General features: G+C 38.5%; 1 protein-coding gene and 1 long non-coding RNA gene across 2 annotated transcripts in view; one reads left to right on the top strand and one right to left on the bottom strand.

The window, feature by feature from the left end:
* The window catches only part of LOC104673264, a 62,101-nt gene extending 59,364 nt beyond the window's left edge, over positions 1–2,737 (bottom strand). Inside the window, exon 1 of the long non-coding RNA XR_004058948.1 lies at positions 2,530–2,737. This is a non-coding gene — a long non-coding RNA (uncharacterized LOC104673264). The remainder of the gene's footprint in view (positions 1–2,529) is intronic.
* A 43-nt stretch (positions 2,738–2,780) lies between these two features.
* DPH5 (diphthamide biosynthesis 5) overlaps positions 2,781–16,037 on the top strand; it is a 36,264-nt gene continuing 23,007 nt past the window's right edge. Inside the window, exons 1-4 of the mRNA XM_010377252.2 lie at positions 2,781–2,932; positions 3,134–3,291; positions 6,675–6,799; positions 14,601–14,709. Coding sequence (XP_010375554.1) covers positions 3,157–3,291; positions 6,675–6,799; positions 14,601–14,709 — 369 coding nt within the window. The 5' untranslated portion in view covers positions 2,781–2,932; positions 3,134–3,156. The remainder of the gene's footprint in view (positions 2,933–3,133; positions 3,292–6,674; positions 6,800–14,600; positions 14,710–16,037) is intronic.

The following is a 16,037-nucleotide window of genomic DNA, read 5'->3' as shown; positions in this document are numbered from 1 at the left end:
CAGATATATTTCCTGAAAGGAGATAAACCACACCTTCTTCAGATTACTTAATCATCCTTTCTGGCAGTGTCCTTTCGCTGTGAATCTATCTGAAAATATTATTTTTTTAAATCTGAAAATAAAAAACACAAATGATCAACACGTTGGAAAATGTGTTTACCTACTCAATAGTGTGCATATGAACTATATGTTTTGTGTGTTACAAGCCTTTCAATACAAATGACCTTCTAATGTGGCAATGAGACACGCATATTTATGTTTGATATTCCATTAATGACTTTTTGGTAGTTATTTAAAACATACTCTGTATTTAATAAAGATGGAAAAATACGTAACTCAGCTACTAGTGGATAATAATGATTTATTCAACAAACATTTAATACTTTATGTGCGAGGATAGTGCTAAACCTTAAAGATGAGAATACAAATAAGATGAAGTCCCTGAATTAACTAAATCAATAGTTTGGTAAAGAAGAAACACAAATGAACAAATATAAAATCTCATAAATTGGTTAGTAAGTATATGTAGAGTAATACTGTAATAAAGAGGAGAAACCTAAATTAGCTTAGCGGGGTGAGGGTCTCTGGGAAGGCTTCCTGAGCTTGGTCTTAAAGAATGGGTATTAGTGATCTAGGCAGGAGAGAATGGGAGACAATATTCTATGATGAGGCAGCAGCATAGAGGAACAAAGCAGCATGTTGTGGGCAGAGAACTATAAGCAATTCAGTATTGCTGGAGAGAAAGCTCATGGTATGGAGTGGAGAGAGCTGATGCTAAAAAGGTAGGCAGTGGCCACACCATGAATGATCTTGTGAGGTATGTTAACAAACCTGGACTTTCTCTTGGTCTCAGAAGGATCTAGAAGGGGTGTGATATTTTCAGATTGTGTACCAACTATAACTCTCTGACCCCCTTGAGTGAAGGAGACATGATGATCAGCTACAAGAGTGACAAAATGAGGACCTGAAAACCAAGATGGTGACAGACGGTATCGTTTCCATTGAGATATACAGGCAGACAGGACAGACTGGATGTGGGGGTGACTCCCAAGTGTCTGGCTGGGGTTAATCTGTTAATGACAATACTGTCCTCACCCACTCCCCCCCTCCATCCAAGTAGCTAATATGGAAAGAAAAGCAAAACTGAAGGGGAAGGTTATGGATTCAACGTTGGAAGTGTTGAATATGACTCCGGGTTACCTAGGTGAAGATTTCCAGCAGAAAGTTAACAAGAAGCCAAGAGGGAAGAAGTCTGGCTAGCAGGCTGAAATTTGAATCTGCAAAATATTAGAGACACTAGGAATTTTGAGAGAACAGCCAGTTTTTTGGGGGTTTTGTTTTACTTAAGCCATTCTAATAGGTGGGTAGTGGTAGCTGATTGTAATTTAAATTTTTATTTCCCTAATGTCTAATGATGTTTAGGATCTTTTTTTGTTTGTTTGTTTAGGATCTTTTAAAATGATTATTTGTTATTTGTGTATCTTCTTTGGTGTCTATTCAAATCTTTTGCCCATTTTTAAACAATGAGCTGTTTTATTATTGCTTTTTGAGTGCTCCTTATATATTCTCGACACAAGTCCTTCATCAGATACATGCTTTGTAAATATTTTCACAGCATGTGGCTTCAACAGTCTTTTGAAGAGCATAAATTTTTACTTTGCTGAAGTCCAACTTACCAATTTTTTCTCATCATGCTTTTGGTCTAAGAAATATTTGCCTAAATAAGGTCACAAATATTTCCTCCTATGTTTTCTTCTGGTATAGGTTTAGGTTTTTCATTTACATCTATGATCCATTTTGAGTTTTCTGGGGTATGTGGCGTGAGGAATAGATCAACCTAATGAGAGGGGATAAAACCAGCCACGAAGAGTTTACAGATAGGAAGTGCAAAAATGTGGATGGAACCTGGGAATGAAAAAAAGCCAAGATTCAAGGAAGCAGAGTTCGGCACTGTCCGGGAGGCAACAGGAAAATTCTGAGTAACCAACACTGCCTGTTGAGAAAAGCAATGACAGCTGTCTTTTCAACTCGGATGAGGTCACCTTGGGTAGAGCATTTTCAGTCAAAACAAATCTTCTCTATTCATAATTACATGTAACCAACAGCTTTATAAGAATTCCCGTGGCAGAAACACTTGAGAGGTCTGAACTCCCTGAGCACTATTAAAGGTCACTTCTTTAGGTACAGGAAGATCTGGGATTCCTGACACTGAGGGTGACTGAAGCATCCTTGGGGCACTCCAGGCATAAGGTCTTGGGGACAAACCCGAGGAGTCATTGCCTCGATGGGAAATCAGAAGCACACTCACTGCTGGGTTTGCCAATCTGACGCTTCACCAGGAAGACACCTAGTTGAACTACAGGAGGATGAGAAGGGGGGATTAAAATCTGTGCACTCGGGCAAATCCTGGGACAAATCAGGAAAATCCTTCCCAGCCCTCCCAGTTTCTGGAGAGGAGGAGTAGGACGCAGGGCCCCTCCAGACTTTCTCCCACGTGGCTCCTCTCCGGCAACGAGCTACTGCACTTACCCAGGCTTAGGAAGCGGGTGTTTAAGCCATGGGTTGGGGGCTCGTGAGCACGCCCGATCCTTTCCCTGGAACAACGAAAGGGGTGCTCCACGGACTCCTCTCGGCCGACTGATCTTTCGCCGCCCTGCCCCAGTGGCCGACGGGCTTCTACCCGTGGAGCGGGGGTCTAGTCTCCGCAGCCCACTGGAGGCTAGCCCGGCCCCCTCCCGCTAGTCGTAAAGTGCAGTAAAGGCACCAGCATTTTGCGGCACCGTAGGTGAGGCCGGCGGCATGGGTCCTTGCGATGCACGGAGCCGGCGCTTTGGTAGTTCCTTCTGCGGAAAGGCGGTAGTTTGGAATTTGGAAAGGCCAGGGAGCTAGCTACGAGCTACGATTCTGTCAGCGGGTAACTGGCTGCTCCAAGGTTTGTGTAACAAGCGGTAAAAGTGGTAGGGTTGTTTAAAACTTCTTATCCCAGTCCTTAAGCGTGACATAAGGTTCCCAAACCCCTCCTTGTGACTTGCCGCTTCTCTTGTGCTACTTTGGTTGTCACCTTCGTGTTCATCACTAGATTTTAGGTGTCCTCGGTGTCACTGACGGTTTTTCTGTCCACTTCGTCTTGCAGTCTCTCTTCTCCTGAAGTTTGAAATGCTTTATCTCATCGGCTTGGGCCTGGGAGATGCCAAGGACATCACAGTCAAGGGCCTGGAAGCTGTTAGACGCTGCAGTCGAGTGTATCTAGAAGCCTACACCTCGGTCCTGACTGTAGGGAAGGAAGCCTTGGTAGGTGCTGAGCGTTCCCCAGCCTCCTGGGAAGAAAGCTATCTAACATCTGATTTTCATACACTAAGCTGAACAGAATTTTCAGGTCTGCTTGTTGAAACTCTTTGAAACGCATCCTTTGTTCATTAATGATCTGAGGAGCAAAAGAATGGAAATTATACACCAACCAAGTGACTTGGAAAATGAAAGGGTGCTTTGTCCTATTTTACAAGTCTAATTTGGTGGCTTTCTCCAGTAAATAGGAAAGCCATTTTATACTCTTGGGGGGTAGTTATCAAAACCCCTTATTTCATGAGATAGTCAAGAAATCCTTTCTGAGTTGAGTGCTAATGAGGTGCTGACACAGCCTTAATGAGTTGGTTATATATTCAGGAACCAAGCTGAAAGCTTCCCCCTTTGAAGTATGTCCATAGGGAATGGTGATTGCCTTTTTTGTATCATATCCAGAGAGATCTTACCTTAAATAGACTATCTCCCAGTAAGGCTTATACTGATACACTTGTATACATTGAGTGAGCCTGGACTTAATACGTACAAATGTATGAGTATACAGTTATATGAGTATACACTAAGTAACCAGAATATTTGTTAGTGTATTATACATTTAGTTGGCCCTCATAAGGGCCCAGTAAATTTGGGGGAAGGGTCAACTTCAGATTCATTGTCAAACTCTAAGTAGAAGGTAAATCAAATGATTAATACATATGTTATGGGAGAAGAGAGTAGATTTTTAGAATTGTCTTTGTCCTACCTTCCAAACAAAAAATTGACTTAAAATTTTTAGGCCTTAGATTCCTTTAACATCTTGAAGACGGAAGTAAGAACTGCTACTTGAATTGGCCATGCATTTGAATAAAAGTTGCGTGTAAAGACCAACTTCGATATATACATATACGTGCAGAGAGAGAGAGAAAGTAAGTCTTGCTCTGTTGCCCAGGCTGGGGTGCAGTGGTGCCATCATGACTCACTGCAGCCTCAACCTCCTGGGCTCTAGTATCCTCCCACCTCAACCTCCTGAGTAGCTGGACTACAGGTGGGTGCCACCATGCCCAGCTAACTTTTTTGTATTTTTTGTAGAGACAGGTTTTTGCCATGTTGCCCAGGCTGGTCACAGGTTCCTGGACTCCAGCGATCCGCCTGCCTCAGCCTCCTAAAGTGCTGGGATTATGTAGGCATGAGTGACCACACCCAGCCTAAGACCAGCTTTCATTTAAAAAAAATTTTTTTCCTCATTTTTTCACTCTTAGGATAGAACCAAAATATCTAAGCTCAGAATGATAGAAATGTGCCTCTCTAATCCGTGATTAAGGAAAAGTAGAAGGAACTTAATACCATCAAGAAAAGAGAGACAAATAACAAAACAGCAGTTTGATAGAATGACATATCAGGGGATGGCATAGAGGAAAGTTTGGATAAAGTTTTATCTTAGCTTTGTTACATGTTATTGTGACCTTGGACAAGTCCTTTAACTTTAGTGACTTTTCTAAATGGGGTAAAAACCACCTACTTTAGGTGTTGAGCATAGGTCTTAGCATAGGTTCTTAGCTATGGTACTTGGCACAAAAGTGTTCAGAAATAGAAATTGTCAATGGTCACATTTCCAAACTTCTCTGAACCTCAGTTTCTTCATTTGTCAAGTGGGAATCCAAGCAATTCTCCTGTCTCAGACTCCTGAGTAGCTGGGATTACAGGCATGTGCCATTGCGCCTGGCTAATTTTTGTATTTTTAGTAGAGATGAGATTTCACCATGTTGGCCAGGCTGGTCTCGAACTCCTGACCTCAGGTGATCCACCTACCTCGGCCTCCAAAGTGCTGGGATTATAGTTGAGAGCCACTGCGCCCAGCCGAGGTCTGCCACTCTTGACCTCTACACTGTACTGTGTCTCTGTATTCTTTTTTTTTTTTTTTTGAGACGGAGTCTCACTCTGTCGCCCAAGCTGGAGTGCAGTGGCCAGATCTCAGCTCACTGCAAGCTCCGCCTCCCGGGTTCACGCCATTCTCCTGCCTCAGCCTCCTGAGTAGCTGGACTACAGGTGCCCGCCACCTTGCCCGGCTAGTTTTTTGTACTTTTTAGTAGAGACGGGGTTTCACCGTGTTAGCCAGGATGGTCTCGATCTCCTAACCTTGTGATCTGCCCGCCTCGGCCTCCCAAAGTGCTGGGGTTACAGGCTTGAGCCACCGCGCCCGGCCGTCTCTGTATTCTTAAGGATAGATAATAGCTACACAAAGTGTAACTTCACAGAACACCTACAGAGAAGGTAGGATTCAAGCAAAATGGTCAATGATGGATCCTGCCCTGCTTAATAATTTGTTCATGTACTCCTTTGTTTGACAGATATTGTTGAGTACCAGATACCATTGCACTACAGCAATCCTTATAACTTTTAATAACTCACTCAAAGTTCTCAATATGTAAGAAACCGTATTATTCATCTATGCATCCAGTTTTACTCCATTTGAATTACTTATTACTTCTCAGGAAATCAGTTTTAAGATTCATGCTCCCTAAGTATACATATGTGGCAAGCCTGCACGTTGTGCACATGTACCCTAGAACTTAAAGTATAATAAAAAAAAAAAAAAAAAAAGATTCATGTTCCTTCATTCTGTACTGGCTGATGAGATGAAAAAAAAAAAAGGATTCATGATCTTGCATAACAGCCTGTAACCACTATCAGAAGACTACCAGCTTACTAGCTCACTCTCTACTGGATTTGTTCTCTAGAGTTGAGCTGTAGGTAATTAAATCACAAAGCAGTTTGTTTGCAAACTTCCTACATATTTAGAATTCAGTTATTGCTCCTGCAACTCTGCCTTTTTAGCAGAAACCAAGGAATATACTTTTAAATTACTATCTTCTGCATTTATGTAGGAATGTTCACTGGTTCTGTAAACAGCTAATTTTCTATTGTTTCTCATTGGTGCTGCCTTTTTTTTTTAGCTGAGTTTCCATATGTTTAACCACTGAAAATTTAATAAAAGCTAAACCACCATGTTTGTTTAAACTTATTGTTTAATATATTTATTCCATATTACATCATGTTTCTGAAGTAGGGCTCATGTGTGTACATATTCCGTATTCATCCTACAGTGTTCTGCTTGGCTTTTAGAACCAAATTTAGAAATAAATTAAAAATGCAAAAAGCCTCAGATGTTAAGAGGTCTGTCTCCTTTGGGATATTAAGACAGCCCCAAAGACAGAGTTTAATTACAACATGATATAAAGTACTGGCTCACTGATGAGTTGTATTGAACAATCTGTGTTTGGGTGGTTGCCAAGATATGCAGCAGTCCCAAACAAACAGTGTGTGTGTGTGTGTGTGTGTGTGTTAGAATGGTCATCTGCTGTCCCTTTATCTTGATATTGGACTTATATCTGTAGGAAGAGTTTTACGGAAGAAAATTGATTCTTGCTGATAGAGAAGAAGTGGAACAAGAAGCAGATAATATTTTAAAGGATGCTGATATCAGTGATGTTGCGTTCCTTGTGGTTGGCGATCCATTTGGGTAAGTCAAGGCAGATAGTTTTGAGTTTTTAACTCATTTACTTTCTTTTAATCAGTAAGAATTACTCTATTGCATTTAAAACTTACCTGCCAGGAACTCTATTTACTTAAGCTCTATCTAAAATGTTGTAGTTTAAACTTTTATAATCTTTGAGATTAATGAAGAAAAACTACTTGGTAAATATATCATCATTTGTATCACTGTATTATCAAGTGTCAACTGTAAAGTTTGTATCATTGCTTCTGCTGTTTTAGAAGGTCATGTAGGGCAACACATGCCTTAACTGGTATATCATTATTAAATAGTTCATTACAGTTCATTACATTATCGAAAGTCATGCCTGCTATTTGCTGCTGATAATTTCAAGCATCTTTGACTTATTTTGTCCTAGGTTTTTTTTTCCCTTTTGTAATCATCTACTATTTGGCAATACTGCCATCACTTTGCTTGATTTGAATTTATCATTTATCAGGTCTCTGATTTTAATTTCTTATACCCATTGGGAACCCTGTTGTTTGTCATTACCATGAAGATGGGCATCTACTGCCTAGTCAAGCGTCATCAATCTCTAATGTCAAGTCAAACAGAAGAGTTTTTTGTCTACAGCTGGTTACCTGAGATTTATATCACAGATTTAAGGAACATAAGGACCATGTAAGACCTTGGAGGGGATAGGAATTTAATTTAAATACAGTGGTAAACCTTTGCAGGATTCAAAGCAGAAAAAGTCAAAATCTGATTAGCATTAACAGATCACTCTAAATGCTTAGGTAAATGGATTTCAGGGAGGCAGGAATGTTTTTGGTGGAAAAGAGAAAAAGATGGGAACATATTTAGAAGAAGAATGCCAAGATGGATGTGGTAGATAAGGAAAAGGAAAGGAGTAAATCTGTCTCCCAGGATTCTAGCTTTATAAATGAGTGGTTGATAGTGTCACTTGAAAACTGGTAAAGAACAGGATTTGGAGAAACAAGAATTGGTTCTGGAAATATGTTAACTTTGAGATGTCAAGCAGGCAGTTAGCTGCTGCTAGAGCTTGGGGGTGGGAGGTCATCCTAGATAAATGGCTTTCGAAATCATCTGTATGTTTATGGTGTTTAAAGCTGGAGGAATGAATAGAATCAGCTTAGGAGAGAAGAATGGGAAAAGAAGAGGACCTAGGATAGCCCTAGGAAACCTTGGAATTTCATCGTGTACCTAGAGCCAGAGGAGGAGGGAGAAAAAGCAAGAGAGTATGTTGTCATAGAAGCCAGGAAAAGAGACGGTTTCAAAAAGGAAAGACTGAATAGCTTCAATATAATACTGAAAGTTTGACTGTAAGATGAGGATAGAAGTATGTGTATGAATTTAAAGACACGATGTTTGGAGTTGATTAGTGGTGGTTTTATGGAGGAGTTGGAACCTGAGCTGGGTCTGGGTAGGGTTCAACAGATAGAGATTATGGGGTGGGTCAGGAGAAAGGTGGAAGGAAGAATGCTCATATAAATGAAAAAACTGAGGTACAGAGAAAGTACCTTAATGTAATTGCTCCCATTCTCAAAAACCTTCAGTGACTTCTCATGGCCTTAAATCTTGAAGTCTTTCTTTTTTCTCTAGCTACTCTTTAACTGCTATGCTAGAACCAAATTGTGCAACTTTCTATTTCATAAGTGTTTTATAATATTCTTCCCCCATTTCTTTGCTCAAGCTTTTTCCTTAAAACAGTTCTTCTCAGTTCCTAATTATACCTAATCGTACTATAAAATTAGTATACAGCTCAGATGCTACCTGTTTCATTCCTGTTTTATTCAGGAGTGCCTTTTTTTTTTCATTTTAAACTCCTTTAATTTGCTCTTTCTCAGTGATTCATCGTATATAACCTTGTGTTTAAATTCAGATTTAAGGAATATTTACTATACTGCAGTTATTTTTTATTTAACAGCAGATTATTGTTAGGATGTAATAGTTGAAAATGGCATGGTGAGGAATGTGTAATTTTAATTGGAATTTGAGTGGATTAAATGGAGGAGAAATCAGGTAAGGAATATAGAAGGCAGCAAGGCATTGAAATTCTTAGATATCAGCAAAAAATATCCCTTATTTAATTTTAAGACCCCTTCTTATTTAAATAAAATATATAAAAAGAGAAGATTGTTTAAGATGCTGAATCTTAAATTCTTTTTTTCAATGTTTTTAAAATGGTAAAATGACACATGACAAAATGTGTCATTTTAACCATTTTAGTGTACAGTTCAGTGGCATGCTAAGTACATTCACATTGTTGTGCAATTATCAGCACTGTCCATCTCCAACAATATGAAGTTCTTGAAGACAATTAAAAGTCAAAGTAAGTTCATGTAGTCTCATCTTTGTTCTTTTACCCAGGTTACTGAAAGGAATATGGAAATAGATCACACAAAGAAAGTAAATGAGTCCAAAAAGATACTAAATCAATAGAACTTAATCATTATGATAGTTGATAGTCTCAAACATTCTATCCCTAAATCTCTGCATAAGAAGTCTTTATTAAACACACTGTTTCTAATGATGATTCTGTTTTATTATTCCATTCTGTATTTCAGTATGCTCTGTAACTATATTATTATAATGAATACATAATTTTTATCCCTATGTTGTATGCCTTTTCCTTAGTGGCATACATGTACAGATAATATATCCTGATGCAGGCTTTTTGACTGCTTCCATTCCATGTAATGAATGTGAACAGTGCTTGGCACCTAATAACTATAAAATCAATCTCAGCATTATTATTAGTCCATTTTTCTTCAATATAAATAAAGCTGTCACATATAAATTTATGTATATGATACCTTCCTCCCTCCCACTTCTTTATCCCCATATTTTAGATTGTTTCCTTATAGTAGATCCTCCAAAATAGGTTTTTTAGGAATAAAATATCAAAAAGTGTGGACATGGAGATTTTCTAGCAAAAAGCATATTATCAATTATTTTTCAAAAGGATAGTGCCAATTGTTAGTGCTTCCATAGTTCATGAAAACATCATTTTCACTATATTATTGCAAACATTACTGAATTTCTGGACCACCAGCCATACTTACTTCAAAAAGAGAGGCACTATAACATTTAAAACAAACATACCGGCTGGCGCAGTGGCTCATGCTTGTAGTCGCAGCACTTTGGGAGGCTGAGGTGGGTGGATTGTCTGAGCTCAGGGGTTCAAAACCAGCCTGGGCAACATGGCAAAACCCCGTCTCTACTAAAAATACAAAAAATTAGCCAGGTGTGGTGACAGGTGCCTGTAATCCCAGCTACTCGGGAGGCTGAGGCAGAAGAATTGATTGAACTTGGGAGGTGGAGGTTGCAGTGAGCTGAGATTGTGCCACTGCACTCCAGCCTGGGCAACAGAGCAAGACTCTGTCTCAAAAAAAAAAAAAAAAAAAATCAAATTTTCTGTGTTCAAATTGGCCACCTTTGTGTACTTTTATCGATTCCATTAATCAAAACATTTTTGGGTCTCCTTTTTTGAAATTGCCTTTAGAACAATTTCAAGTAACAAGCATATTATTACAGACAGATTTATTACTATTTCTGAGCATACATATATATACACATATATGATTTTACATAGAGCCATATACCTATAAATAGTAAATGTGTGTGTGTGTATGTACGTGTCTACTCATTTTAAATAAACTTGTGATAGAGATGTAATTTTGAACCAGTTTTTCTTTTTCATGTACTTAAATAACTCACCAAGTAACTAATTTAGTTTTCTTTACTCTTAATGTTAAGTAGTGAGATTCTGTTGAAGGTGATATTTAAAAAAATTCTTTATAATTGATATTCATGTTTTTTTTAAAGCTTATTTGAAATCAAATTAATGATTATGTTTCATACTAGTTTTATTTTATGTATGTGATTAAAAACAAGCTTCCTTGGTGGGCATTTGTTAATATATGTCTGACTGCTTCATGGGGTGAAAGCCCTTGATCTTGCTACTTAGTATGCATTGACCAGTCGACAGGTTCTGCTTGTTTGCATGTGGTTTCTCAGACATGCTAGTGTTGCTTTACCCAGTAGGGCCTGGAATTTTTATCAAGAGGGAAAAATGTCTTTAAAATGCAGTTCTAAATTGATTTCACTGTGTACGTGTTTATCTATATTCTGTCTTTACTCCAATCTACCTACTTATAATCTTGAGATTTATCTTAAGAAAGGAAAGACAGCAGGTCAAATATGCACACACACGTACATTTGCATACATACATCCTAATTATACACAGTAACCAAATGAAAAGTTATAAATAAAATGACTGCTAGACAGATACAAAATCCAATATTATATGAGACAGGACTCTCATATAAAGACTGAGTGACAAGCTGTGAAAATTTATTCTCAGGCATACCTTGTTTTATTGTGTTTTGCTTTATTTCATTTCACATACATTGCATTTTTTAAAAATTGAAGGTTTGTGGCAACTTTGCATTGAGCAATCCTGTTGGTGCCATTTTTTTCTGACAGCATGTTCTCACTTCCTGTCTCTGTGTCACATTTTGGCAATTATTGTGATATTTCAACATTTTCATTATTACATCTGTTAATGGTGATTTGTGATCAGTGATCTTTGATGTTACTATTGTGCTTTGGGTTGCCACAAACCAAGCGCATATACAATGGTGAACTTAATTGATAAATGTTGTGTGTGTTCTGACTGCTCCCACCAACCAGCCATTCCCCCAACTCTCTGTCTGTCTCCTTGGGCCTCCCTTTTACCAGAGATACAAATATTGAAGTTAAGCCAATTAGTAACCCTACAATGACCTCAAAGTGTTCAAGTGAAAGAGTCACATGTCTCTCACTTTGAATCAAAAGCTAGAAATGATTAAGGTTAGTGAGGAAGACAGATAGAAAGCCAAGAGGCTGAGTGCAGTGGCTCACACCTGTGATACCAGCATTTTGGGAGACTGAGGCAGGCAGATCACCTCAAATCAGTAGTTCAAGACCAGCCTGGCCAACATGGTGAAACCCCGTCTCTACTAAAAAATACAAAAATTAGCTGGGCATGGTGGCGGGTGCCTGTAATCCCAGCTACTCGGGAGGCTGAGGTAGGGAGAATTGCTTGAACCCGGGAGGTGAAGGTTGCAGTGAGCCAAGATCGCTCCACTGCACTCCAGCCTGGGTGACATAGCGAGAGTCTGTCTCGAAAAAGAAAGCCAAGATAGGCTGAAAACTAGGCCTTTTTCATCAAACAGCCAAGTTATGTATGCAAAGGAAAAGTCCTTTTTTTTTTTTTTTGAGAAGGAGTCGCACTCTGTCACCCAGGCTGGGGTGCAGTGGCACGATCTCAGCTCACTGCAAGCTCCATCTCCCAGGTTCACGCCATTCTTCTGCCTTAGCCTCCCGAGTAGCTGGGACTACAGGTGGCCGCCACCACACCCGGCTAACTTTTTGTGTTTTAGTAGAGACGGGGTTTCACTGCGTTAGCCAGGATGGTCTCGATCTCCTGACCTCGTGATCCGCCTGCCTCGGCCTCCCAAAGTGCTGGGATTACAGGCGTGAGCCACCGTGCCCGGCCAGAAAAGTTCTTAAAAGAGATTAAAGGTGCTACTCTTACAAATGCACAAATGCTAAGGAAGTAAAACAGACTTATTGCTGATAGGGAGAAAGTTTTGGTGCTCTGTATAGAAGATCAAATCCGCCACAATATTCCCTTAAGCTAAAGTGTAATCCAGGGCAAGGCCTGAACTCTCTTCAAATCTGTGAAGGCTGACAGGGGTGAGGAAGCTGCAGAAAAATAGTTCCAAGCTAGCTGAGATTGGCTCATGAAGTTTAAGGAAAAAAGTTGTCTCTATAACATAAATGTGTGAGCTTTTATGGATAACAAATGTGGAAACAAGTTATCCAGAAGGTCTAACTAAGATAACTGATGAATCACTACACAGATTTTCAATGTGGATGAAACAGCCTTCTATTGGAAGAGGACGCCTTGTAGGACTTTAATTGCTAGAGAGGAGAAGTGAATGCCGGACTTAAAAGGACTGGCTAACTCTTGGTAGTGCTAATGCAGCTGGTGACTCTAGGTTGAAGCCATTGCTCATGTATATAACCTTATGAAAATCCTAGGGCCTGTAAGAATTAAGCTAAATCTGTTCTCCCTGTGTACTGTAAGTGGAACAAGAAAACCTGAATGACAGCACATCTGTTTACAGCATGGTTCACTGAATATTTTAAACCCATCCTTGAGACCCACTGCTCAAAAAAATAGATTTCTTTCAAAACATTATTGCTCATTGACAATGCACTTGGTCACCCAAGAGCTCAGGCAGTGTACAAGATGATTACTGTTGTTTTTATGCCTGCTAACCCAACATCTATTCTACAGCTCATGGATCAAGGAGTAATTTTGACTTTCAAGTCTTTTTATTTAAGAAATACGTTTTGTGAGGCTACAGCTGCCCTAGATAGTGATTTCTCTGATGAGTCTGGGCAAAGTAAATTGAAAAACTTCCAGAAAGGATTCACCATTCTAGATGTCATTTAAAATATTCATGATGCATGAGAAGAGGTAAAAATATCCACATTATTAGGAGTTTGGGAGAGGTTGATTCCATCCCTCATGAATGACTTTGAGGACTTCAATACTTCATTGCAGGAAGTAACTGTAGATATGGTAGAAATAGCAGGAGAACTAGAATTAGAAGTGGAGTCTGAAGATATGACAGAATTACTCCAATCTTAGGATAAAACTTGAACAGATGAAGAGTTGCTTTTTAAGGACGGGAAAAGAAAGTGGTTTCATGAGATGAAATCTCTTCTTGATGAAGATGCTGTGAACATTGCTGAGATGACAACAAAGGATTTAGAATATTACATAAACTTAGTTGATTAGATTACTGGCAGGATTTGAGAAGATTGGCTCCAATTTTGAAAGAAGTTCCACTGTGGGTAAAATGGTATCACACAACATTGCATGCTACAGAGAAATCTTTCATGAAAGGAAAAGTCAATCAATGCAGCAAATTTCATTGTTTTATTTTAAGAAATTGTCACAGCCACCCCCATCTTCAGCAACCACCACCCTGATCAGTTAGCAGCCATCAACATAGAGGCAAGACCATCCACTAGCAAGAAGATTACAACTCACTGGAGGCTCAGATGACTGTTAGCATTTTTTAGCAATATTTTTAAACTAAGATGTGCACATTTTCTAGACATGATGCTATTATACACTTAGGAGACTACAGTTTAGTATAAACATAACTTTTATATGTATAAGAAACCAAAATAATTAATGTGGCTGACTATATTTTGATATTTACATTATTATGGTTATCTTGACCCAAACTTGCAGTATCTTCACGATATATCTGTATATTCTGCCTTATATTTTAAATACAAAAACAAAGCCTTCAAAATAGAGCAGTGATTCTAGTTGTGCCCTAATTTAGAATTTTAGAGCAGTAATTTTAAGAATTTAAAAGGGCTCTGAGACCAAAGAGCTTAAGAATTGCTGTTCAAGAGTTAAGTTGCTGAGCTTATATTTCATAGATATCTTTTTCAGATATTTACAGGACAAAGGGCAAGTAAAGGTCCCTTTAAGTAGCTGCCAAGGCTGCTTTCGGAGTGTTATAGTAGCAACTCAACATTTTGAAGGGCATGTTTAGTCTTGCATTTTCTTGCTAAAAAGCTCAGATGAAAGCCTTACGCAGGTGTGTAGAAGAATTTGAAGAAATGCAGTGCTCCTGTCTCTTTAATTGACATGAACTCAGGAAATATTATAGCTTTACTGTCTTGAAGGTGTTGTTTGCTTTAATCCAATCTAATCTTTTCTTACTACAGGGCTACAACACACAGTGATCTTGTTCTAAGAGCAACAAAGCTGGGAATTCCTTATAGAGTTATTCACAATGCCTCCATAATGAATGCTGTAGGCTGCTGTGGTTTACAGGTAATGCAACAAAGGAGGTTTTTCAGTGGAATTAAACAAAAAGGTTTTATTTTTCCACAAATTGAAAATACATTTATTTGTATTTTATGATATTTGATACTAGACTACTTAGTATATACATATTCTGAATTTTTTAACACTAATTTTTTTATGCTAAGTTTTCCACCTTATTGGAGTAGAACATTTAGATTTAACTAGAAAATTGTTTTAACCTTATATCCAACTTGTACTTACATAAAAAGGAAAATATAAACTAATCCAAATGACTTACTCATCATTGTCGAGGCCCATGATTTTTCATACAGTATTGTTTTGTGTGCTATCAAGAGCATTGTGATGCTGCATTTCTTAATAGAATCAGTATAAAAGCTAAACGCCAGAGATGTAAGCTTTTAAACCGGATTTGCAGTTATTGATGTGTAAAGTTAGTCATTTTTGTGTCTAACAGTCTTGGTTCTGAGGGGTTAGAGTGCCCCACAATTGTTTCCAAGATTTACTTCTTAGCTACTGACATTCATTTTCCAAGCTTGGTGTTTGTATTCTGATGTTCACACATGGATAATCCATTACAACTATGACTGCTGCTTGGCTAACAGTGGTTTTAAGACATCATCGATTATTAAGACATAGTCCTATTTTCAGATATATCATAACAGGAAAACAACATGCATCTTAGAATCTGTGAAATCAAGTATTCCCCAGTGTGTCTTCCTGAAACGCATAATTTAAAAATAGATACTTTCAAGAAGATATGTTAGCATCAGTTCTATGTCTATAGCATCAGTTCTATGTCTATAGCTTTAGAGGACTATATTTTCTGTATAACTTGGAGAGATAGTTCAATTTAATTGACTAATACTGGCTTTTTATGTCAAAATGTTGCCTGTGTTTGTGAAGAACTAGAGAAAAAGTATAAATGATTGACCTGACAGTGTTCACCACTTGCTCTTAGTTGTTATGTTTAAATTAGCATGGAATTTTGCTATCTTTTTTGCCCAAAATGCATACTTTTGAAAAACCTTGCCCATTCAAGTCTTTTTTTACATTTTGAAACCCTTCTGAACATTTCTGTGTTGGAGTAAGTTGAATGCTGTTCATAAAACCATCAAGTGTTAGCGCTACAAAGAATGCTATAGGGATGGAGAATATGTTCCCAAGGTCATTCAGGTAGGTGGTAGCATAGATGGAGCTAAGACTCTTGATCCCTAGTCCAGTATTCTTCCCTTCTGTGGGTGTCCAAGGGAGAGAAATCTTAGTTTCTGTTGCTGGTTGAGCCAGTAAAGCCCCTTCCTCATTCCTCTTTTCTGCTTATCACTAGAGACAGAAAC

The sequence above is a fragment of the Rhinopithecus roxellana genome, chromosome 8, assembly GCF_007565055.1.
Source record: "Rhinopithecus roxellana isolate Shanxi Qingling chromosome 8, ASM756505v1, whole genome shotgun sequence".
In the NCBI taxonomy this organism is placed as follows: domain Eukaryota; kingdom Metazoa; phylum Chordata; class Mammalia; order Primates; family Cercopithecidae; genus Rhinopithecus; species Rhinopithecus roxellana.
This window is presented reverse-complemented; position numbering and strand designations above follow the sequence as displayed.